This window comes from Pecten maximus, chromosome 1 (assembly GCF_902652985.1).
Source record: "Pecten maximus chromosome 1, xPecMax1.1, whole genome shotgun sequence".
NCBI lineage: Eukaryota > Metazoa > Mollusca > Bivalvia > Pectinida > Pectinidae > Pecten > Pecten maximus.
The window spans coordinates 40,943,011-40,970,992 of NC_047015.1; the positions used below are offsets into that span (position 1 = coordinate 40,943,011).

The 27,982-nt window shown below is 36.0% G+C and overlaps 2 protein-coding genes across 2 annotated transcripts in view; one reads left to right on the plus strand and one right to left on the minus strand.

The window, feature by feature from the left end:
* Positions 1–872: 872 nt before the first annotated feature.
* LOC117333878 (peroxisomal membrane protein PMP34-like) overlaps positions 873–27,982 on the minus strand; it is a 42,300-nt gene continuing 15,190 nt past the window's right edge. Inside the window, exons 6-9 of the mRNA XM_033893299.1 lie at positions 12,005–12,153; positions 11,552–11,650; positions 8,585–8,646; positions 873–4,202 (exon numbers count right to left, since the gene is read on the minus strand). Of these exons, the coding sequence (XP_033749190.1) occupies positions 4,052–4,202; positions 8,585–8,646; positions 11,552–11,650; positions 12,005–12,153 (461 nt within the window). The 3' untranslated portion in view covers positions 873–4,051. The remainder of the gene's footprint in view (positions 4,203–8,584; positions 8,647–11,551; positions 11,651–12,004; positions 12,154–27,982) is intronic.
* The window catches only part of LOC117333887, a 35,896-nt gene continuing 29,903 nt past the window's right edge, over positions 21,990–27,982 (plus strand). The window contains exon 1 of the mRNA XM_033893308.1: positions 21,990–22,691. The gene's annotated coding sequence lies outside the window, so the exon portion shown is untranslated. The remainder of the gene's footprint in view (positions 22,692–27,982) is intronic.

A 27,982-nucleotide genomic window follows, 5' to 3' on the forward strand; every position in this document is an offset into this window, starting at 1 on the left:
TCGTAGCACCTCAAATCGGGGTTCATACATCCCTGTTTCATCCACGTGTTCATAATTTGACATACGATCTAAGGACTTGCCGACAATTACAGCTAAAATCATTTATGTTTATCATAAAGACATTCTTATGTTCGCTATGAAGTTTTTAATATTCCATATTATTTTCAATTGCCAAAGCACAGAGATCAGAGAAACCGAGTTTATTTGGGTCGTTTCTTTTGGTATAAATACGAACTTGACACTGCAGCTGGCAGTCACTGATAAAACAACACGAAATCCAATGTGATGTTTTTATTAACCAGTTCTAATCCTTACCTGAATAGGAATTATAAGCTAACGTCGGGCGTCTGTCCTTTTATCTGCCCGCTACCTGTGTAGCGGTGTCGTCACATTTCCCCGTGGCGAACCCTCACTTTTAATTCGCCACAGTTAGCGGTGATATCAATCGGTCTGTAGCAATGTCAGACCCAGTAGCTATATTGACCCTTTTTGGCCCCGCCCCTCAGGCCCCAAGGGGGTCAGCCCCACCATTTGTACAATTTTGAATCTCCACCCCATAGTCATACTGCCAGGCAAATAGGAGCAATATCCTTTGCTTGGTTTCAGAGAAGAAGTCGTTTATATCAATAGAGCCAAATTGACCCATTTTGGCCCCGCCCATCAGACCCCTTGGGGGTCAGCCCCACCATTTGTACAATTTTGAGTCCCCACCCCATAGGGATGCTTCTGACCAAATTTGGTCAAATTCTGATGTGTGGTTATGAAGAAGTCAATTGTTGACGGACGGACGGACGACGGACGACAAACACAGCGGTATGGCATAAGCTCACCTTGGACCAGGTGAGCTAAAAACAAAACGGATGTACTAAATGTTTCATGCAAAAATTTAATCCAAACAAATTTTGATATCCACCATAACTAAAATTACTTCATATAACACACTTATGTTGTGCAATACAATTTCTGAATATTGTAATAAGTAAAAGTTAAAAAAAATAAAAAAAAATATCATTAAATCAACAAGTATTCATATAATGTAATGTATATATTACCATGTAATTAATTGTTAGATAAATCATAGTCAATACCATGTAACGTACCGATCACTTTTCTATTCAAAATTTTCAGTATTTCCAGCTTTAGCTGTACTTTCAACCATATGTATATTTCATAGTACAACTCCACAGAGCCTAAGGAATTCTGTAATATCAATAAAACTGGAGTTTGTACACTATTTATTTTGTCACAACTGTTAATTAACCAATTTGATTGTAGATGGTCTTTATAATATTTCAATAGCTAGCACACAGCATCCTAGCCCCAGTTTCCTCTGGCCCTGACACCATTTCTGGTGTAGGGGCCATATACCATACATGGTGTCAGGCTACAAAATCCAACATATCCCACTACATGCTGAAGATATGATCGTAGAATACTAGCAGAAGAATTATATTTCAAGATTAAATAACACAATGTTAGTCCAATTACGGTATATATTTGTTTCACTTAATAATCAATAATGTGTGTGTCCATACTGGATACCAAAATCTGACTATCCCAAAATCTGACTATCATGGAATGGTCCCTTCTATTACAACACTGAATAATACATATACCGTCCCCCACCCCCATATCAAAACTCTTAAAAGAATATTTCCATAGTACGCCAGGTTATTTGGACAAATTTGGACAGCCATTTTACCATGGACCTATAATTCAAGCTAATCAGATGCAAAATATCACATCTGGGTTCCACCGAAAGATAAAAACTGAATAAAGTAAACATATTTTCTAACAAATGTTATGAAACTCGTAGTGGCCTTTCAAAGGACTGCCTAAGAGGTTAAGAGAAACACTTAATTTGGTTTGTTTCATTGTTAAAATGTACGAGGTAGCCCAAAAATTCGGGGAAAAGTCACAAAGATGCATGAGTAAATTATTTATAGCAACTTTTCATCATCAAACTTTTGATACGATTTACTTTAATAGTTTAATATCACAAAACTGACACGGATATGTTTTAGATACCTATCAAATACCACGGATTTTCTCATCATAAAGCTCCAAGGAGTAAAAAGTATGTAAATCCACTAAAATATTGGTATCAATTAAAAAAACACGCTAAGTGAATATCTGGTGCAAAAACAATAATACTAAAACATTCATTATACACATACATAATAAACACTGCTCGAGCCACTTTTTTTATCTGGTGCTGGCTCTAAACCAAGGAAACATGCTTTAAATTGAAACACCATTTAATTATATATCTATACCTTTTACATTCAAGGTTTTTTTCCCCTTTTAACAATAGCATAGCCTAAAGGTACTCCAACAATGTTAGAGGTTTTACACGGCGCGATACTTTTGACAGGCGCCGTGTAACAGTCGGCAAAATCATATCCGATAGAAAAAGAGCCGACCAGTGGCCTCTTATGTTATAGGAGTAAGCCTAAAGGGAAATGTATCTTGTTAAATAATTATCTGATACACACTATAGGCCAAAGTAGGTTTGAAACCTTTGGACTTTTGAATGACCAGTATGGTGGTAACTAGTGATACAAATACAACACAGAACATAACAGATGAAGCGTTGGTACACAGTAAACCTTTCAGAAATCTAGTAATAATGAAGACCTATGTGGTTCCAGATGTTGCCAGTACAATAGTATTTCATATTTGATAATCATCAACAAACATTATAATTAAAAACAAATTTTAAATGGAACGTTTAGAGTAAATCATGGCACTTGACGTAAACCAACAAGACAAGAAAACACAATTTTCTATAAACTTATTTTGATAATTTTGATTTCCTTTTAACCATTCTCTTAAAATGAAGCTACTGTCATAGGTCTCGATAGAAAATTATTATTCCAATGCTACCAATGTATCATCATGCATCAACATGTGATGTTAAAAACACGCAGGCTATTTCATGGAATCTTGTTTCATATAACTTTATGAGTATTATAGAATACTGATATTTTAGCTGTGGTGAAACATATCGGTATATTCTACTGTAGGAGTGAAATACATGACATTTCACGGGAAACTATTCAATTTTCTATTGATTTCCTTTTAAAAATAAATAAATCAAAACAAATCTGCATCCACATCTATGTGACACAGGTATCAATGATCAACATTCAACAAGAAAACAGCTCTAGATATGAAGCTCAACGCTTGAAAGACTTACAACAGTGTATTTGATTTAAAACTGTACTGTATGCAGCAAATGTGCAACAGTTACATAGGTTGTTGGGCCTATTTGCATATTAACGAATTCCAGTGCGTTGAAAAGAATAAGTACCGTTCTGATGGTTCACTACAATTTCTTTATATCATCAGTATTCAGGAAGATATAATCAATGATTCTAGGATTTGTGAGAATTACATAATCAATGACACTATCAATTTGATTATTTCTGATATTTTGATGGTAAAAATGTAGTAAAAATGCTATTTAAATTATACAATGCATTTACTGTGAGTATATAGTTACTATATAAAACTTCCATTGCATTCTGCAAAAGCAGAAATAGAAATAAATATTTAAATTAAAAATCTTTCAATGATAAAGGTTCTATAAATGATGATCTATCGGTCATTTATAAAAAAAACTAATTATAAAACATGATTACAATGTGATGTTTTCACAAGTCTGATACACTTGATGTTATAAAGGTTCATATATTTGGAGCTAGAATATTCAACATTCAATTTAAAATCTGGATATAAAAAACATTCAATTTATAGGAATCGACTAATAGTACTCGTCAGGGGAAACCATACTCCCCATTTTCCATGAGGGGCTATACATTTATTCTTCTTGTCGGTGGATACAATCTTCCCTGCCTTAACACACTTTTTCTAGTAGACCATAATGATTCACCTGTATCGTTTCAAAAATATACTCCCGAGACACGGTAATACCATTACCCAAGGCCTCTTAAAGAGTCAGTCAAATTTTGCACAACATTCATTCCCAGAAAACCAAACCACACACAGTATCTCTGTTGATTTCCACTTCTATTTTTTTAATTCAGGATCATAATGAAGTTTGAGCTTGACTGTGGCCCATGATGCTGAAAATGGTGGCTGCAATCTTTTCATAGACCATGAACATCAGTGCTGCAGTGAGCACAGTTTGTAATAACTTGGCTTCCATCCCCTTGTAGAGTCCTTTCACACCCTGTTGCCTGTTAAAAGAAGAAAGCTGGCTGACACGGTGTAAAGAACATATATTTGCTTTAATGCTCTGCATCATAATATAAGCTTGAAGTTAGAAAAGGTACTAAAATGATGTAATAAGTTTGTAATTGTCGGCTTTTAACCAATGTAAGCTAGAGTTACGATTTGATTTATGAGCGTATTATCTTGTCCTTTGTGAATTACTTAAGCAAGGACACATTGGATTAAGAAGTTGTTTTATAATATATTATATCTATTCATTTGTTCTGAGATAGTTTACTGATTGCAATTCACAAAAAAATTGACAAAAGATATAGACCGGATCATTAAGTTTCAAAAACAAGATATTTGTTTGATAAGTAGAGAAAAGGATCTGGGTTCTGTCATTATCTTCAAGAAAATCTTCCACGTTTCTGTCCAAAGCAATAGTCTGGAGTTGTAGACTCGATATATTCAATACTATAGATGGTCAAAAGTACAATTAGCGACAACGTTCCAGACTTGAGTTACATTGGCAGCCTGAAGTATCCTACCGGAAATCATTTCCACTACTACTAATGGTCAGATTTTCTGTAGCCATTTTCTATGGAACCAATCAGATTACTCGATTTGGTTCATGAATAATTCATGAATACAACTGTTGGTGACAGTGCCCCCTCGGATTGATCAGAGCTATTCCGAGACAGATCACATGGGTATCGACGATGGGACAAAAAACAATTGCCACAATCTTTTCTCATCACCAATGGCATTTTTTTCTTTCTGGATCCAGGGAAAGGTTAAATAATTTTGTCTTACAGACATCAGCTACTCCAAATGGATAGCTGTTTTGTTATTAGTGTTGCCCAAGCATAACTAAGGATGTACAACCTTTCATGAATTCATGGGATGCTGACATAGATGCCAAATAAATGAAGTGTTTGACAGAAGATCCCATTCTTGACTCCGAAGATTTTGAATACTCTATTGCATTTAATAATGAGACTTTAGGATCAGGAATTGGCAGTCGGAACGAATTTTGTAGATAATTTTAACTTCCCTGTTGTGCCAGAGCTCCACTACAGAAGATGACAGCGAACCCATGACTAATGTGTGAGAGTTCAATGATATTGAGATTGAAGACTTCGGATTGTACAAAAGGAAAAAAAAAACCATAAACACCTTTTATAACAAATTGAGAGATGGATTAATGAATTAAACTGTATCATACAATTGTATCATACAATTGTATCATACAACTGTGTCATACAACTGTATCATACAACTGTATCATACAACTGTATCATACAACTGTGCCATACAACTGTATCATACAACTGTGTCATACAACTGTGTCATACAACTGTGTCATACAACTGTGTCATACAATTGTGTCATACAACTGTGTCATACAACTTTGTCATACAACTGTGTCATACAACTGTATCGTACAACTGTGTCATACAACTGTATCGTACAACTGTGTCATACAACTGTGTCATACAACTGTATCATACAATTGTATCATACAACTGTGTCGTACAACTGTATCGTACAACTGTGTCAAACAACTGTGTCATACAACTGTATCATACAACTGTGTCATACAACTGTATCATACAACTGTGTCATCCAACTGTGTCATACAATTGTGTCATACAACTGTGTCATACAATTGTGCCATACAACTGTATCATACAACTGTGTCATACAACTGTATCGTACAACTGTATCGTACAACTGTGTCATACAATTGTGTCATACAACTGTGTCATACAACTGTGTCATACAACTGTATCATACAACTGTGTCATACAACTGTATCATACAACTGTGTCATACAATTGTGTCATACAACTGTATCATCCAACTGTGTAATACAATTGTGTCATACAACTGTGTCATACAATTGTGCCATACAACTGTGTCATACAACTGTATCGTACAACTGTATCGTACAACTTCATCGTACAACTGTGTCATACAATTGTGTCATACAACTGTGTCATACAACTGTGTCATACAACTGTATCATACAACTTTATCATACAACTGTGCCATACAACTGTGTCATACAACTGTATCATACAACTGTGTCATCCAACTGTGTCATACAACTGTGTCGTACAACTGTGTCGTACAACTGTATCGTACAACTTCATCGTACAACTGTGTCATACAATTGTGTCATACAACTGTATCATACAACTGTATCATACAACTTTATCATACAACTGTGTCGTACAACTGTATCGTACAACTGTATCGTACAACTTCATCATACAACTGTGTCATACAATTGTGTCATACAACTGTGTCATACAACTGTATCATACAACTGTGTCATACAACTGTATCATACAACTTTGCCATACAACTGTGTCATACAACTGTATCATACAACTGTGTCATACAACTGTGTCATACAACTGTATCATACAACTGTATTATACAACTGTCATACAACTGTATTATACAACTGTGTCATAGTGTCATACAACTGTGTCATACAACTGTGTCATACAACTTTATCATACAACTGTATCATACAACTGTGTCATACAACTGTATCATACAACTGTCATACAACTGTATCGTACAACTTCATCATACAACTGTCATACAACTGTGTCATACAACTGTATCATACAACTGTCATACAACTGTATCATACAACTGTGTCATACAACTGTATCATACAATTGTGTCATACTGTATCATACAACTGTATCATACAACTATCATACAACTGTGTCATACAACTTTATCATACAACTGTATCATACAACTATCATACAACTGTGTCATACAACTGTATCATACAACTGTCATACAACTGTATCATACAACTGTGTCATACAACTGTATCATACAACTGTGTCATACAACTGTGTCATACAACTGTGTCATACAACTGTATCACACAACTGTCATACAACTGTATCATACAACTGTATCATACAACTGTATCACACAACTGTCATACAACTTTATCATACAACTGTATCATACAACTGTATCATACTTAGTGTTTAAAGTGATCATACTAGACATACTTTCTCACCCACACAGATACTGACAGGATCCAAACCAGTAAATATTAGTGCCCAACAACATCCTTATTGTAGACTATTAATAGATGAACCAAATGTAGCAGATTCTAAGATTACTACTGTTGAATTCACATGAGTACGTTTTTTCTTAGAGATTTGAGTAAATGAATTGGAAATGAACATAAAATCTGCTGGGTTTTTTTTAAAAAAAATTCTGTGGAACAGCTCAGTGCACTCTACCGATGGACATTTGCAAAGGGAAGATAATAATAGTGGTTTCAACATTCCAATATTTGTACAGTATCCTTACTGCACGATAGTTTCTCTGAGGAACGGAATGGATAGTGAAAGGAGAAAAGAATGAGTGCATCGTTGCTAATCAAATCTCAAACTGACAATCACATCTCAAACTGACAATCACATTTATCATCACTTCACATCTGCTGCCGTAACTTAGATAAATTACATGTATCTCGACATGGTCAATGAAACATAGGATTCTGACAAAGAATATCACTTCTAAGACATAAAAATAGTGTATTCATTACTTCCTGAAATATAGCCACTCCTCAGAGGGAGACAGGTAGCTGATAGCCACTCCTCAGAGGGAGACAGGTAGCTGATAGCCACTCCTCAGAGGGAGACAGGTAGCTGATAGCCACTCCTCAGAGGGAGACAGGTAGCTGATAGCCACTCCTCAGAGAGAGACAGGTAGCTGATAGCCACTCCTCAGAGAGAGACAGGTAGCTGATAGCCACTCCTCAGAGGGAGACAGATAGCTGATAGCCACTCCTCAGAGGGAGACAGGTAGCTGATAGCCACTCCTCAGAGGGAGACAGGTAGCTGATAGCCACTCCTCAGAGGGAGACAGGTAGCTGATAGCCACTCATCAGAGGGAGACAGGTAGCTGATAGCCACTCCTCAGAGGGAGACAGGTAGCTGATAGCCACTCCTCAGAGGGAGACAGGTAGCTGATAGCCACTCCTCAGAGGGAGACAGGTAGCTGTTTATGAAGTTTTCCAACTCTACCGGAGTGAGAGAAGTCTACACTATAACATCTCAGTCCATGGGAAACACACTTCGTGTTAGATTAAACCAATACTTTTTGAAAACCTCTGAATATGCAGGATCAGAAGCACACATTCAATTGCTTGTCCATATGTACCATGGCACTAAACAGTTATATATCCGGAGTAGCCATGGTAAAATTAAGTCTACTAAAGAGTTTTGTTACGTGTAGTATGTGATCTACATACATGCTTGATTATCACCATATCATTTATACTTTACCAACATATTACCACTTAAAACAATATTTGTACTTTACTAACATACCATTTAAAACAATAATTCCTTACCTGATGAGCTCTTTCAAACAGCTTAGTATACTTGCTGACCTTTCTTCTTTGTTGTACCCAGCCTGTTGCAAGAGAGTTGCTTAATGTTTGAATCACTTTTAAATCGTTATATTTGATATGATTTCTTTGGGCTTGATATGTTGTTTCTTTCATATGTCATATGTTTACTACCTTTCAGAATAAAATGTTAATAAATTATGTTGACATGCTTCTGGCCCTAGCATCAGTGTGTTTAGTTGAGGAAAATGCATTTGTATTAAAATGTGTTGAAGTATATGTTACATATGACTAAAACATACATGCTACGTAATTTGTGTTGTGGTGGATATCATTAATTTTCCACAAACTTAATCAAATAATATACACATACAATAACTTATTACACATACAGCTATGTATTACACATACAACAATATATAACATACAACAATATATAACATACAACAATGTATAACATACAACAATGTATAACATACAGCTATGTATTACATAGAACAATGTGTAACACATACAGCTATGTATTATTACACATACAACAATGTATAACATACAACAATGTATGACATACAACAATGTAAAACATACAACAATGTAAAACATACAACAATATATAACATACAGCTTTGTATTACATAGAACAATGTATAACACATACAGCTATGTATTACGAATGCAACAATGTATTACACATACAACAACATATTACACTTACAACATATTACACTTACAACAACATATTACACTTACAACAACATATTACACTCACAACAACATATTACACTCACAACAACATATTACACTCACAACAACATATTACACTTACAACATATTACACTCACAACATATTACACTCACAACAATATATTACACTTACAACAACATATTACACTTACAACAACATATTACACTTACAACAACATATTACACTCACAACAACATATTACACTCACAACATATTACACTCACAACAACATATTACACTCACAACAATATATTACACTTACAACAATATATTACACTTACAACAACATATTACACTTACAACAACATATTACACTCACAACAACATATTACACTCACAACAACATATTACACTCACAACAACATATTACACTTACAACAACATATTACACTTACAACAATATATTACACTTACAACATATTACACTTACAACATATTACACTCACAACATATTACACTCACAACAACATATTACACTTACAACAACATATTACACTCACAACATATTACACTCACAACAACATATTACACTCACAACAACATATTACACTCACAACAACATATTACACTAACAACATATTACACTCACAACAACATATTACACTAACAACATATTACACTCACAACAACATATTACACTTACAATAATATATTACACTTACAACAACATATTACACTAACAACATATTACACTCACAACAACATACTACACTAACAACATATTACACTCACAACAACATATTACACTTACAACAATATATTACACTTACAACAACATATTACACTTACAACAACATATTACACTTACAACAACATATTACACTTACAACAATATATTACACTCACAACAACATATTACACTTACAACAACATATTACACTCACAACAACATATTACACTTACAACAATATATTACACTCACAACATATTACACTTACAACAACATTACACTCACAACAACATATTACACTCACAACAACATATTACACTTACGACATATTACACTCACAACAACATATTACACTTACAACACATATTACACTTACAACACATATTACACTCACAACAACATATTACACTTACAACAACATATTACACTCACAACAACATATTACACTCACAACATATTACACTCACAACAACATATTACATTTACAACATATTACACTTACAACAACATATTACACTCCCAACAACATATTACACTCACAACAACATATTACACTTACAACAACATATTACACATACAACAACATATTACACTTACAACATATTACACATGCAACAATATATTACACTTACAACAATATATTACACTCACAACAATATATTACACTCACAACAACATATTACACATGCAACAATATATTACACTTACAACAATATATTACACTTACAACAACATATTACACTTACAACATATTACACTTACAACAACATATTACACTCACAACAACATATTACACTCACAACAACATATTACACTTACAACAACATATTACACATACAACAACATATTACACTCACAACAACATATTACACATGCAACAATATATTACACTTACAACAATATATTACACTTACAACAACATATTACACTTACAACATATTACACTTACAACAACATATTACACTCACAACAACATATTACACTCACAACATATTACACTCACAACAACATATTACACTCACAACAATATATTACACTCACAACAACATATTACACTCACAACAACATATTACACTTACAACAACATATTACACTTACAACATATTACACTCACAACATATTACACTCACAACAACATATTACACTCACAACAACATATTACACTCACAACAACATATTACACATATAACAACATATTACACATGCAACAATATATTACACTTACAACGATATATTACACTCACAACAACACATTACACATACAACAACATATTACACTTACAACATATTACACTTACAACATATTACACTTACAACGATATATTACACTCACAACAACATATTACACTCACAACAACATATTACACTCACAACAACATATTACACTCACAACAACATATTACACTAACAACAACATATTACACTCACAACAACATATTACACTCACAACAATATATTACACTTACAACAATATATTACACATTCAGTAAAGTATAACAGATACAGTGTACATTTAAAGTAAAAAAAATGTTGGAAATATTAGTTTTCATCTTACCCGAAGACGTGATTGCACAACTTGAAGAGGGTACGTTATGATGGTAGCAGTGGCCTTAGCAATAGCACCAATGACAAAGTACAAAAGCCCGCTGAGATCCTGTCAAACGAGTGTTCAAACCATGATCATACATGTACTTACAGATCAAAAGAAATTAAATTTTTTGTAGAAAGCATCAACTGTGAAATAAGTTATAAGTATGATTTTAATCCATCTTTGTGGCAAATAGCAACCCGGTTGAAAAACTGGAATTTGCTTCATTTTTACCAGTATCAAATGCATAAATACATTTTCCAGTCATTATTACTAAGCATTCCTTTTCATTCTCTTTATAGAAAACTACATGCATGGTAGCAAATTTATGCATGATCTCTTCATTAAAAGGAGAAATCAAGATAATCTTAGCCTCATTGATGACTTCTAACAACTTCAGCAAATAACTAAGTTACATACCTTGGTCACCAACAACCTTTGGAAGTACCGTTTCACCATCTCATAGACCATGAACTGTATAGATGGATTGGAGGCCAAGACGATTGATGGAAGAGTGCCATTCCACAAAGCCTCAACACCTTCCATCCTAGTGATCTTAAATAGGGCATCTGGAAAATACGGATTCAATCTAATAATTACTGAGTCTGATTTGTAGGGGTCTCTCCATCATTAAGTTGTTATTTTGTATAGTTATTTGCGTTTTTAAATGATTTTACTAAGAAAGACCTTGTCTCCTGAAAGACAGCATTCTGATGTTGATGTATATACCCTCAGTAACTGTGTAATACAAATGTATATTTCTATTGCAGTTGGTCCTGAATGTTCATTTGTTTTTTCACAGTCATTGTTCTATTTTCAATGAGTTGCCCTGCACGAGCAGCAGGATAGAGATACTAAATAATGACACCAGTTCAAACAAACAAACACAATTTAAGAATTTCCACCACTTAATAAAACCTTCTTTGATTTCCCTGCCTTCCTTTCTAAATGTCCAGGCTTTTGGCTTCTATCACAGAAACCCCCCCCCCCCAAAAAAAACAGTTGTATGATGCAGGTTTAACGCATATATAGTATAGTACTAATGGTACTGTATGTATCATGTAGGGGTACTACTACTAAATTAATATTCAACATTTTGTTATGTGTTTGTTTCAGGTTTTTGAACACAATGAATTTGACTTTTTCCATAGGTGTTTACCTAATTTGTGGGTAGTCAGAGGACACATTGTTAACCCCTTTCAGACAATGTACAGGGTCACCTGCCCTACCATGTGTGTTTTCTGAGGATAGTCTGGTTTAATTACTCTCACAAGAAGACCCCTAGCTCACTTTAGTCCGGGCCAACAAATGTGATTAACATAATGTAATATTTTATTTTGCAATTGTTGAAAAACTGATAAATCTTACATTTAATTTACATTTGTATAACCAGATATTATCAAAGTTTTGTATTCTTTTCATTGTAGTCAAAACAGGTCACATGCCGGGTGTACATTTTGAAGGGGGCCGTGGTGGCCGAGTGGTTAAAGTGTCCTGACACTTTATCACTAGCCCTCCACCTGGAGTTGGGAGTTCGAAACCTACGTGGGGCAGTTGCCAGGTACTGACTGTAGGCCGGTGGTTTTTCTCCGGGTACTCCGGCTTTCCTCCACCTGCAACACCTGGCACGTTCTTAAATGACCCTAGCTGTTAATAGGACGTTAAAAAAAAAAAAAACAAACAAAGTACATTTTGCCTCAGTTGATAAAAATATACCATGAAGCTAACATCCCTTAGTTATGTTCCACTATATAAAAAATAGTTTTTATTGAATTGTATGAATCTAAAAGTAAAGATCACTGATAATTATTTGTTTCAAATTTGATCTACGGGTACTTTAATAAAACACTGAGTATTTTGTTTATTTGGTTTAACGTCCTATTATCAGCCAGGGTCATTTAAGGACGTGCCTGGTTTTAGAGGTGGAGGAAAGCCGGAATACCCGGAAAAAAACCATTGGCCTATGGTTAGTACCAGGCAACTGCCCCACGTGGGTTTCGAACTCATGACCTAGAGGTGGAGGGCTAGTGATGTCGGGACACCTTAACCACTCGGCCACTGCTGCCCCTGAATCACTGAGTTACATCTTGTAACTCACTGTTATGTTAAACCTATGAGATAATCTTGCTTCTACCACAATACCCTGTGTTATTCAACTCTCAGACCATCAGTTAATCATTACAGCTGTTGATTAACAATCTGTTTATACCACACTTTATTTGCATACGCGAAATTATACTTGGCCACGTTTCCCCCTTGATTCAAGCCGATATTATTGTGGTAGAAACAGGTCACACGACTCGAAATTGTTGGATATGGAATTTATTTCACACTCGTAAATTATTTTTTAAAAGTTGCAAAAAACACTCGCTAAAGCTCGTGTCTTTTATAACTTTTAAAAAATAACTTACTCGTGTGAAATAAATTCCATATCCAACAACCACTCGTTGTGTAACCTCTATTTATAACTAAGGTCCAATTTTTTTTATAAGATAAGATTTTTTATAACTAAGATTATATTTCAAGATATATATATATTTGACAGAAAATATTTATTTTTTTCAAATGATTAAACTATTTTACCGAGTATAAACCCCGTAGAATACAATAAACTATTTTACCGAGTATAAGCCCCGTAGAATACAATAAACTATTTTACCGAGTATAAGCCCTGTAGAATACAATAAACTATTTTACCGCGTATAAGCCCCGTAGAATACAATAAACTATTTTACCGCGTATAAGCCCCGTAGAATACAATAAACTATTTTACCGAGTATAAGCCCTGTAGAATACAATAAACTATTTTACCGCGTATAAGCCCCGTAGAATACAATAAACTATTTTACCGAGTATAAGCCCCGTAGAATACAATAAACTATTTTACCGAGTATAAGCCCTGTAGAATACAATAAACTATTTTACCGAGTATAAGCCCCGTAGAATACAATAAACTATTTTACCGAGTATAAGCCCTGTAGAATACAATAAACTATTTTACCGCGTATAAGCCCCGTAGAATACAATAAACTATTTTACCGAGTATAAGCCCCGTAGAATACAATAAACTATTTTACCGCGTATAAGCCCCGTAGAATACAATAAACTATTTTACCGAGTATAAGCCCCGTAGAATACAATAAACTATTTTACCGAGTATAAGCCCCGTAGAATACAATAAACTATTTTACCGCGTATAAGCCCCGTAGAATACAATAAACTATTTTACCGCGTATAAGCCCCGTAGAATACAATAAACTATTTTACCAAGTATAAGCCCCGTAGAATACAATAAACTATTTTACCGAGTATAAGCCCCGTAGAATACAATAAACTATTTTACCGAGTATAAGCCCTGTAGAATACAATAAACTATTTTACCGAGTGTAAGCCCCGTAGAATACAATAAACTATTTTACCGAGTGTAAGCCCCGTAGAATACAATAAACTATTTTACCAAGTATAAGCCCCGTAGAATACAATAAACTATTTTACCGAGTGTAAGCCCCGTAGAATACAATAAACTATTTTACCGAGTGTAAGCCCTGTAGGCCTAGAATACAATAAACTATTTTACCGAGTGTAAGCCCCGTAGAATACAATAAACTATTTTACCGAGTGTAAGCCCTGTAGAATACAATAAACTATTTTACCGAGTCATATAATAAGCCCCGTAGGCCTAGAATACAATAAACTATTTTCACAAGTCCTACATGTTAATATAGACATTTTATTGTATTGTACCCAGTGACCAGCGATGTTAATGATGGTAATGACAACCTATATTATTGTGTCTGTCAAATATAAATTCCTGACAACTTAACAATAGACGTAATTGATGGATAAAAGACTATCCATAAATCTGCCAAACAAAACGTGTGAATTATGCTGTGTACCAAAGTTCTCTTGATTCCTAGCCTCCTTATTTGACAGAACAACAATACTTCATTTCCAGTTCAGTATAACAGTTAATCTGGCGTTAATTAGCGCAGAAAAACATCCTCTATTTATTTGTTATAATTAGTGTAATTGTATTCTAAATGTATTGGTCAAAGACTTGCTTCAATATTTCTGGCAGCTAAAGTATCTATAATTAATATTACGGTGATATTTTTAATATATTTTCGCATTTTTATTAATGATGAATGGGAAATTTATGAACTGTGACAAATTTGTTTTCATTATTTGCTACCATAATTTCCCTTAATTAGAAATATTCAATGGATATGGTTCACAGACTTGTTCTGGGTAAATGATAATGAACAAAGAAATTTGGCGCCAGTCTTATCTGGTATGTGCTCTTTGATATATACACTGTATACAGTGTAACAGGCGCTGTCCTCGTCCAATCAGAACCTGTGTTAACAGTTACAGAGTATATTTAAGCTATATCATATTGTATTGGTTCACAAATAAATTCTTCAATCATGGTTTATTTTGATATTATTTTATAGAACCGCCACAAAACATATGGTCATAGATTATTAGAATAAAGAGATTTATTTTGCGCAATCCATTTATAGTTCCCAAGGTCAAGATGAATTTCAATAAATAAACAAATAAACAATATGGTAAAGATTATCTCAAATGTATACAGAGGCTTGAGGGATGATTCCAGCATTTAACATTCTACCAGCTCATGAAGAACTGCCATAAAAAAATTGGGGATGAACTCCCTTAAAATGATGTACAGTGAACAATAGGAACTACTTTGTACAAGAATATCTAGTGGGGTAAAAAAATATCAGATTTGGTATGTGACAGTCTGACATCCAAATCAATAGTCACATGTTAATTTGAAAATGATAAGGCTACATTTCATACAAGAGGCCTGGAGGGGCCTGTATCCTTCAGCTGGATATTTCAGTGATTTTGGCAAAATACTTTCCATTGGACCAAAATGACCTTGACTGTTGACCCAGTGACCTACCATACATGTAATCACAAGAAATAAAAGTCCAGTTTATTGGTTTATCTTTACTCTAAGAACATGCTATCTGAAAGTGTTGGTTTTCATAAGGAAGTCAACAATTATACTTTTAGTCTTGCTGGCAGCATGACCATGCTACTCGCAGCCCATACTGTAGTCGCAGCATAATTTGCATACCATGCTGCTATGTCTGCAGCATGCTAGCAGCATACCACCAGCATACTGGCAGCCCATGCTGCAAATGCAGTCCATGCTGCAGATCCGTAAGGGAAATTGTTAAGAGTCAAACATACCACAGGGGCTTGACACATTCTTATGACCTAATATGAAAACAAGAGGCCCATGGGGCCTGTATCGCTTACCTGGTTGGATTTGACCAAATGTCAAAAGTCCCTTAGGGTGGGGAAAGACCCTTGGGCCTATTTTTACATCAGAATTGTGTTTATCCCTTAATGTCCAGCGATGTTATACATAGTTATGGGATGGAGGGTCACAGTAACCATTTATGCAAAATCTGTTCCCCTTTCACCAAGGATGTTTCTGACCAAATTGGGTTCAAATCCATTTAAAACTTTATGACTAGGAGCGATATAAAGACAGATCTCTATTTCCCCTATTTAGCCCGACCCTTCAGGCCCCTTGGGGGTCAGAGTCAATATTTACATAAACTTTCTTTCCCCTCTTCCCCCAAGGATATTCCAGACCAAATTTGGTTCAAATCCATACATAACTTTATGATAAATAGTGATTCATAGGATAAACCCCTATTTTCCCTATTGGGCCCCGCCCCTAAGGTAGCAGTGTACAGTAAAAATGCCAAATTCTGAAAAATATGGCACATGCTTTAGATATGTAAACATTGCCAGTTAACCTTACATATAACCTCTAATAAAGTATATATATTTGAAATCTGTACAACATTTGCAATTTTAATAGAGCTCTGAAGGATAAGTAAACTGATATTTTCTGTGATTTTTAGAGCTGTGAATACCATGGTAACAGCTTAAAAAATTCTCAAAAATTGCAAAATATTATGATATTTGACCCAAAATGGCACAATTCTCTACACAATTTTTTTTCTGAAACCTATTTAAAATTAAATATCTCTATCCCAAAGACAGAATTAATCTTGTTTGGACATATGTTGTAAATTAAGTTTTTCCGCTATCTTACCTTTTCTGTGGGCTTCCATTTTGCGCTGTAGGCGAAACTAAATTTCCTGTGTAAACACACGTTCGGAAAATCCGGATATTTAAAATCCGGAACCAATTTATTGATTTTTGTTTTAATAAATGTGAAGCCTGTATGTACTACTTCATACTGGATATACCAATTATAGTGTACATTTATTTTTTCATTTTTTATACATATCATAATACAGGAGTTATTTGCTTAACAAAAAAATTGCCCATGGCCAGGCTGTCTTACTGTGGTGTGCTACCTTATACATCACTTTTGTTAATTCTAATTTTACTAAAAACCCCATGAATGTCTAGAATATGTTCCGACGAACAAAATGACATATCGGGTTACTGTGTATCTTTAATAGTCACGGAGTATTGCTGATTTCCCTGAGAGGTGTATTTTGACAACTTTTTCTCCCAATCCAGTAATAAGGGGAGGTAATTTTAAAGATGAAAACTCCCATAATTCTGTATATCTCTTGAATAAAGTTGTGTTTTGAGTTGAATGTGGTACTTTGAGTCTCTGTGCATGTAATCAAGCAAAAAATACTATACAACTATCAAATTTAGCCTTGTAATATGACGTCATAGTTACCATGACGTCATCAGTAACTATGACGTCATCAGATGTTATCTATGACGTCATAAATACTCAATGGTGTCATAATAAATAACCAAATTCCTTTCCAAACCTCAGCTTAGCAACACATGCAATATTCTAACTGATAAATCATGACATGACATCCAAGATTTCAAAATGTCATGCCTATGACATCACAGTCATCTGTTTCCACCCCGGTAATTCAGATATGTACCAATGATCATATGAAAGTGTCCGCTGATCCCATTTTATGCGGAAAATGCTATTTTTTCTGCTTTACCGAAGGAAGTGACAATAATTGACAATATTGTATCAACCGTACACTCCATCAATTGAAATTACATGCTTACCAATGTATAAATAAATTGAAAATAATGGTTTCACCAAATATTTCAAAAAATAACATTTACTGTAATAGTTTCCATGGATACGGGGTAATAAATCAGGTAAAACAAACCAGAATTCAGTCTATATGGTTTGTTAGATACCCAATAAGTTATTTTGGGTTTGTTATAAAACATAGAATATCTTTTCAATTTACACTGACTCATTAACATTATGCTTAATTAACCCACCCTTAAAATGGGTAAATATGCGAGTTACCTCCCTTGATTCCTCTAATATGACAAGCCAGATAATAAACAAGTTTTAAATTGTTTTTATGCATTTTTGAGCAATAATGAACTAAAATGAAGCTTAATCAAGCATAATTAAGCACAATTTCCAAAAAATAACATTTTTCAGCCCTTATAAGGTAGCAGTGTACAGTAAAAATGCCAAATTCTGAAAAATATGGCACATGCTTTAGATATGTAAACATTGCCAGTTAACCTTACATATAACCTCTAATAAAGTATATATATTTGAAATCTGTACAACATTTGCAATTTTAATAGAGCTCTGAAGGATAAGTAAACTGATATTTTCTGTGATTTTTAGAGCTGTGAATACCATGGTAACAGCTTAAAAAATTCTCAAAAATTGCAAAATATTATGATATTTGACCCAAAATGGCACAATTCTCTACACAATTTTTTTTCTGAAACCTATTTAAAATTAAATATCTCTATCCCAAAGACAGAATTAATCTTGTTTGGACATATGTTGTAAATTAAGTTTTTCCGCTATCTTACCTTTTCTGTGGGCTTCCATTTTGCGCTGTAGGCGAAACTAAATTTCCTGTGTAAACACACGTTCGGAAAATCCGGATATTTAAAATCCGGAACCAATTTATTGATTTTTGTTTTAATAAATGTGAAGCCTGTATGTACTACTTCATACTGGATATACCAATTATAGTGTACATTTATTTTTTCATTTTTTATACATATCATAATACAGGAGTTATTTGCTTAACAAAAAAATTGCCCATGGCCAGGCTGTCTTACTGTGGTGTGCTACCTAATGCCCCTGGGGGTTCAGAGTAAAAATTTACAGAAACACGGTTCCCCTTCTCCCAAGGATGTTCCTGACCAAATTTGGTACAAATTCATTCATAACTTTACGACTAGTAGCAATTTAAAGGATTAACCCCTATTTCTCCTCTTAGACTCCGCCCCTCAGGCCCCTGGGGGTTCAGAGTAAAATTTATACAAACTCTGTTCCCCTCCTCCCAAGGATGTTTCTGACCAAATCTAGTTAAAATCCATTAAAAACTTTATGACTAGTAGCGATTTAAAGACTAATCTCTATTTCCCCTATTTGGCCCCGCCCCTCAGGCCCCTGTGGGTTCAGAGTAAAAAATGTATACAAACTCTGTTCCCCTTCTCCCAAGGATGTTCCTGACCAAATTTGGTTCAAATTCATTTACAGTGAAACCTGTCTAATCCGACACCTGACTTTTCCGACATCCTGTCAAATCCGACACTACCGTATTTCCGTGATGCCAAGTGTAGTCAACAACAAATACCTGACTTTTCCGACACCCTGCTTAATCTAACCAAAAGTGTCACTCCCACATGGTGTCGGATTAGACAGGTTTCACTGTATAACTTTATGACTAGTAGCGATTTAAAGGATTAACCCTTTTTTCCCTATTGGGCCCTGCCCCTCAGGCCCCTGGGGGCTAGACCAACCGTTCATACAAAATTGGCTCCCCTTCACCTAATGATGTTTCAGACCAAATATGGATCAAATCCCTTTATTCCAACGGAAGAAGAAGGATTTCAAAGAATTTGCTTTATTTCCCCTATTGGGCCCCGCCCCTCAGGCCCCTGGGAGGCCAGACCCACCGTTTATACAAAATTGGTTTCCCTTCACCCAAGGATGCTTCAGACCAAACATGGATCAAATCCCTTTATTCCTGCAGAAGAAGAAGGATTTCAAAGAATTTGCTATATCTCCCCTGTTGGGCCGCCCCCTCAGGCCCCTGGGAGGCCAGACCCACTGTTTATACAAAATTGGTTCCCCTTCACCCAAGGATGCTTCAGACCAAACATGGATCAAATCCCTTTATTCCTGCAGAAGAAGAAGGATTTTAAAGAATATGCTATATTCCCCTATTGGGCCGGCCCCTGTGGGGGCTAGACCCACCTTTTATACAAATTGGTTCCCCTTCACCCAAGGATGCTTCAGACTAAATATGAATCAAATCCCTTTATTTCTACAAAAGAAGAAGGATTATAAAAGAATTTGCTATATTTCCCCTATTGGGGCCAGACCCACCGTTTATACAAAATTGGTTCCCCTTCACCCAAGGATGCTTCAGACTAAATATGAATCAAATCCCTTTATTTCTACAAAAGAAGAAGGATTTTAAAAGAATATGCTATATTTCCCCTATTGGGCCCCGCCCCTAAGGCCCCTGGGGGGCCAGACCCACCGTTTATACAAAATTGGTTCCCCTTCACCCAAGGATGCTTCAGACCAAATATGAATCAAATCCCTTCATTTCTACAGAAGAAGAAGGATTTTAAAGAATTTGCTATACAAATGTATTTCCCCTATTGGGCCACGCCCCTAAGGCCCCTGGGGGGCCAGACCCACCGTTTATACAAAATTGGTTCCCCTTCACCCCAGGATGCTTCAGACCAAATTTGGTCAAAATCCACTGAGTAGTTTAGGACTAGTAGCGATTTAAAGGAAAAGTTGACGGACGGACGACGGACGCCGCGCCATGCCATGCCTTCGGGCCAGGTGAGCTAAAAAATTACTCCATGTTACTACCCCTTAATCAGTCTGAATTCTTGTGAAACATACCAGTTATGTCTCCTAATGAGTCTGTGAATCTATTTGCATCAAAACCTAATGCTAAGTTATTTAGAAAAATATACAGCAAAAGCTTGCTCTCCTATGATAGGAAAGATTTACAACTGCTACTACTAGAACTACATGTACTACAATGTGTTAATCTGTTTGAAGTTGGTCATGAGCTCAAATCTGAAAGTGCTAGAATAAGTATATACACTTTTACAATCAAAACCTCTACATTGTAATTTTTCCACAGTTCAGTTGACTAGGTACAGAGTTCAGCATCAAATACTGGATAATTAAGATTGTGAACACAGATAATTAATTATACAATGGAAAAGATCCATTTGAACATAATTACGAATAATGGACTATCATTATCCTGACGAAAATAAGATCAAAAGCCTGATAATCAATTAACGCAAGAAGATTTCGAATCAATTACAATCATGTAAATTTTCTAGTTTCTGATCTCTAGTGTTTAAGTTACAACGGGGAATTTATCGTTTGTTATACACAAGATAATTCATTACATTGTTGCAAAATCAAGTTTTTTGACGACTATATACCTTGAAGGTTGTGTGGTGTCTTAATAATGCATTTTCTCTTTTCCCTTTATCTATTCTAGCATGCACCTGAGCTAAAATCAATAAACAGCACAGTGATACAATCATCTGTTCAATATTTAAACACCCCTGAGAATATGTAGAAGTCATGCTGTTTGCCCAATCTCTCGGTAGTACATTCCTTGCTATTGGGTAAAGTGCCAAACTATAATACCCATCTACAAACTCTCCATCAAAGACAAGTTAATTTTCTTCAATTTCACTTCACTCGGGAGTTTGTATATATATATGGTATATGCACCACAATTAATCTTGACAATGTTTAATTTGTGCTCACAAAAGCAGCCGGATAATTAGGATGTGTGCAGCCGACCAAATATAGTACAATGTGCATTGATGACAATTTACCTGGGGACAGAGACAGATGACAGTCTGTCTAGGTATCATTAGCAGGCTGATGCTGGTAGAATGAATGTGCAATTATATCATGCAAAAGTCTTATTGATTTTTAATGTAATATTGGTGACTGTCAAATGACAAGATACAGTATATCATGGACAGAAGAGACAATACCACAGTCTGTTGAAAATTCCTCGGCTGTGATTCTACAAAAATCAAGATCCCAGTGAAAGAACAGGTAAGTATATACTTTTACCTACAGGTAAAATATTACTTTTTTTTATCAAAAGAACGTATTTCAATTTGACATTTAAATGAAACGTATAGAAAATTTAACTGATCATTAGCATTATTAATTTAGACCCAATTAATGATTTTTAATCAGCAAATTGAAAGTTGACAAAAAATTATTCTTTCATCAAAATTTATATTTAAAAAAGTCTCGGATATTTAATAATCAATTAGCTTTATACATTATTGTCTAACATTAAATAATTCTCGGATATTTAATCATCAATTAATTTTATACATTATTATCTAATATTAAAAGATTCTCGGATATTTAATCAATTAATTTTATACATTATTATCTACTGGTAACATTAAAAAATTCTCGGATGTTTAATCATCAATTAATTTCATACATTACTTTCTAAAATATAGTGATCATATAAAAATCGAACCAGGTTTGATGAAGTAAGAATTCCTCACTATTTACTTAAAAGCCTATACCAAGGTATATATGCCACTGAGCATTCTACTGTCCGTTTCGTTACTGATATACACTACATATTTTACAGCTAGTAAATCATATGTCCAATTCCAATATCAACAATGGCCATTGATATTTCAAAGGTTATTTAAATAATGTTTCATTTTAATTGTGGTGTACATTGACAAAACAAACATACAGCTATATGATTGTATAATTATGTTAAATGTACATTATACAAATTAATATTTAAGTGTTAGAGGTGTAAACATGTAAGTGGGTTATACAATGTATATAGTCTGTTTCATAAAATAGAAGATTGAAATCAAGCTGAAAGCTAACACAGACGAAGTCAACCAATAACCTTAGAGGCATTCAAACATGTACAACAGCTATGTCTCCAACATCTGTACAGATATACAGAGATACGTTAGACACCAGACATGTGACATGTACAACAGCTATGTCTCCAACATCTGTACAGATATACAGAGATACTTTAGAAACCAGACATGTGACACGTACAACACCCATGTCTCCAACATCTGTACAGATATACACAGATACGTTAGACACCAGACATGTGACGTACAACACCCATGTCTCCAACATCTGTACAGACACTCTACACAGATACGTTAGACACCAGACATGTGACGTACAACACCCATGTCTCCAACATCTGTACAGACACTCTACACAGATACGTTAGACACCAGACATGTGACATGTACAACACCCATGTCTCCAACATCTGTACAGATATACAGAGATACGTTAGACACCAGACATGTGACGTACAACACCCATGTCTCCAACATCTGTACAGACACTCTACACAGATACGTTAGACACCAGACATGTGACGTACAACACCTATGTCTCCAACATCTGTACAGACACTCTAAACAGATACGTTAGACACCAGACGTGTGACATGTACAACACCTATGTCTCCAACATCTGTACAGACACTCTACACAGATACGTTAGACACCAGACATGTACAACACCTATGTCTCCAACATCTGTACAGACACTCTACACAGATACGTTAGACACCAGACATGTACAACACCCATGTCTCCAACATCTGTACAGATATACAGAGATACGTTAGACACCAGACATGTGAAGTACAACACCTATGTCTCCAACATCTGTACAGACACTCTACACAGATACGTTAGACACCAGACATGTGACGTACAACACCTATGTCTCCAACATCTGTACAGACACTCTACACAGATACGTTAGACACCAGACATGTACAACACCTATGTCTCCAACATCTGTACAGACACTCTACACAGATACGTTAGACACCAGACATGTACAACAGCTATGTCTCCAACATCTGTACAGACACTCTACACAGATACGTTAGACACCAGACATGTGACGTACAACACCCATGTCTCCAACATCTGTACAGACACTCTACACAGATACGTTAGACACCAGACATGTGACGTACAACACCTATGTCTCCAACATCTGTACAGACACTCTACACAGATACGTTAGACACCAGACATGTGACATGTACAACACCCATGTCTCCAACATCTGTACAGACACTCTACAGAGATACGTTAGACACCAGACGTGTGACATGTACAACACCTATGTCTCCAACATCTGTACACTCTACACAGATACCTTAAACACCAGACATGTGACATGTACAACACCTATGTCTCCAACATCTGTACAGACACTCTACACAGATACGTTAGACACCAGACATGTGACATGTACAACACCTATGTCTCCAACATCTGTACAGACACTCTACACAGATACGTTAGACACCAGACATGTGACGTACAACACCCATGTCTCCAACATCTGTACAGACACTCTACACAGATACGTTAGACACCAGACATGTGACATGTACAACACCTATGTCTCTAACATCTTTACAGACACTCTACACAGATACGTTAGAAACCAGACATGTGACATGTACAACACCCATGTCTCCAACATCTGTACAGACACTCTACAGATATACGTTAGAAACCAGACATGTGACATGTACAACACCTATGTCTCCAACATCTGTACAGACACTCAACACAGATACGTTAGACACCAGACATGTGACATGTACAACACCCATGTCTCCAACATCTGTACAGACACTCTACACAGATACGTTAGACACCAGACATGTGACATGTACAACACCCATGTCTCCAACATCTGTACAGACACTCTACACAGATACGTTAGACACCAGACATGTGACGTACAACACCCATGTCTCCAACATCTGTACAGACACTCTACACAGATACGTTAGACACCAGACATGTGACATGTACAACACCCATGTCTCCAACATCTGTACAGACACTCTACACAGATACGTTAGACACCAGACATGTACAACACCCATGTCTCCAACATCTGTACAGACACTCTACACAGATACGTTAGACACCAGACATGTGACATGTACAACACCTATGTCTCCAACATCTGTACAGACACTCTACACAGATACGTTAGACACCAGACATGTGACGTACAACACCTATGTCTCCAACATCTGTACAGACACTCTACACAGATACGTTAGACACCAGACATGTGACGTACAACACCTATGTCTCCAACATCTGTACAGACACTCTACACAGATACGTTAGACACCAGACATGTACAACACCTATGTCTCCAACATCTGTACAGACACTCTACACAGATACGTTAGACACCAGACATGTGACGTACAACACCTATGTCTCCAACATCTGTACAGACACCCTTCACAGATACGTTAGACACCAGACATGTGACGTACAACACCTATGTCTCCAACATCTGTACAGACACTCTACACAGATACGTTAGACACCAGACATGTGACGTACAACACCCATGTCTCCAACATCTGTACAGACACTCTACACAGATACGTTAGACACCAGACATGTGACGTACAACAGCTATGTCTCCAACATCTGTACAGACACTCTACACAGATACGTTAGACACCAGACATGTGACGTACAACAGCTATGTCTCCAACATCTGTACAGACACTCTACACAGAAACCTTAAACACCAGACATGTGACATGTACAACACCCATGTCTCCAACATCTGTACAGACACTCTACACAGATACGTTAGACACCAGACATGTACAACACCCATGTCTCCAACATCTGTACAGACACTCTACACAGATACGTTAGACACCAGACATGTGACATGTACAACACCCATGTCTCCAACATCTGTACAGACACTCTACACAGATACGTTAGACACCAGACATGTGACATGTACAACACCTATGTCTCCAACATCTGTACAGACACTCTACACAGATACGTTAGACACCAGACATGTGACATGTACAACACCCATGTCTCCAACATCTGTACAGACACTCTACACAGATACGTTAGACACCAGACATGTGACATGTACAACACCCATGTCTCCAACATCTGTACAGACACTCTACACAGATACGTTAGACACCAGACATGTACAACACCTATGTCTCCAACATCTGTACAGACACTCTACACAGATACGTTAGACACCAGACATGTGACATGTACAACACCCATGTCTCCAACATCTGTACAGACACTCTACACAGATACGTTAGACACCAGACATGTACAACACCTATGTCTCCAACATCTGTACAGACACTCTACACAGATACGTTAGACACCAGACATGTACAACACCTATGTCTCCAACATCTGTACAGACACTCTACACAGATACGTTAGACACCAGACATGTGACGTACAACACCCATGTCTCCAACATCTGTACAGACACTCTACACAGATACGTTAGACACCAGACATGTGACATGTACAACACCCATGTCTCCAACATCTTTACAGACACTCTACACAGATACGTTAGACACCAGACATGTGACGTACAACACCCATGTCTCCAACATCTGTACAGACACTCTACACAGATACGTTAGACACCAGACATGTGACGTACAACAGCTATGTCTCCAACATCTGTACAGACACTCTACAGAGATACGTTAGACACCAGACATGTGACATGTACAACACCTATGTCTCCAACATCTGTACAGACACTCTACACAGATACGTTAGACACCAGACATGTGACATGTACAACACCTATGTCTCCAACATCTGTACAGACACTCTACACAGATACGTTAGACACCAGACATGTGACGTACAACACCTATGTCTCCAACATCTGTACAGACACTCTACACAGATACGTTAGACACCAGACATGTACAACACCTATGTCTCCAACATCTGTACAGACACTCTACACAGATACGTTAGACACCAGACATGTGACGTACAACACCCATGTCTCCAACATCTGTACAGACACTCTACACAGATACGTTAGACACCAGACATGTGACGTACAACACCTATGTCTCCAACATCTGTACAGACACTCTACACAGATACGTTAGACACCAGACATGTGACATGTACAACACCTATGTCTCCAACATCTGTACAGACACTCTACACAGATACGTTAGACACCAGACATGTGACATGTACAACACCTATGTCTCCAACATCTGTACAGACACTCTACACAGATACGTTAGACACCAGACATGTGACATGTACAACACCTATGTCTCCAACATCTGTACAGACACTCTACACAGATACGTTAGACACCAGACATGTGACAGTACAACACCTATGTCTCCAACATCTGTACAGACACTCTACACAGATACGTTAGACACCAGACATGTGACATGTACAACACCTATGTCTCCAACATCTGTACAGACACTCTAC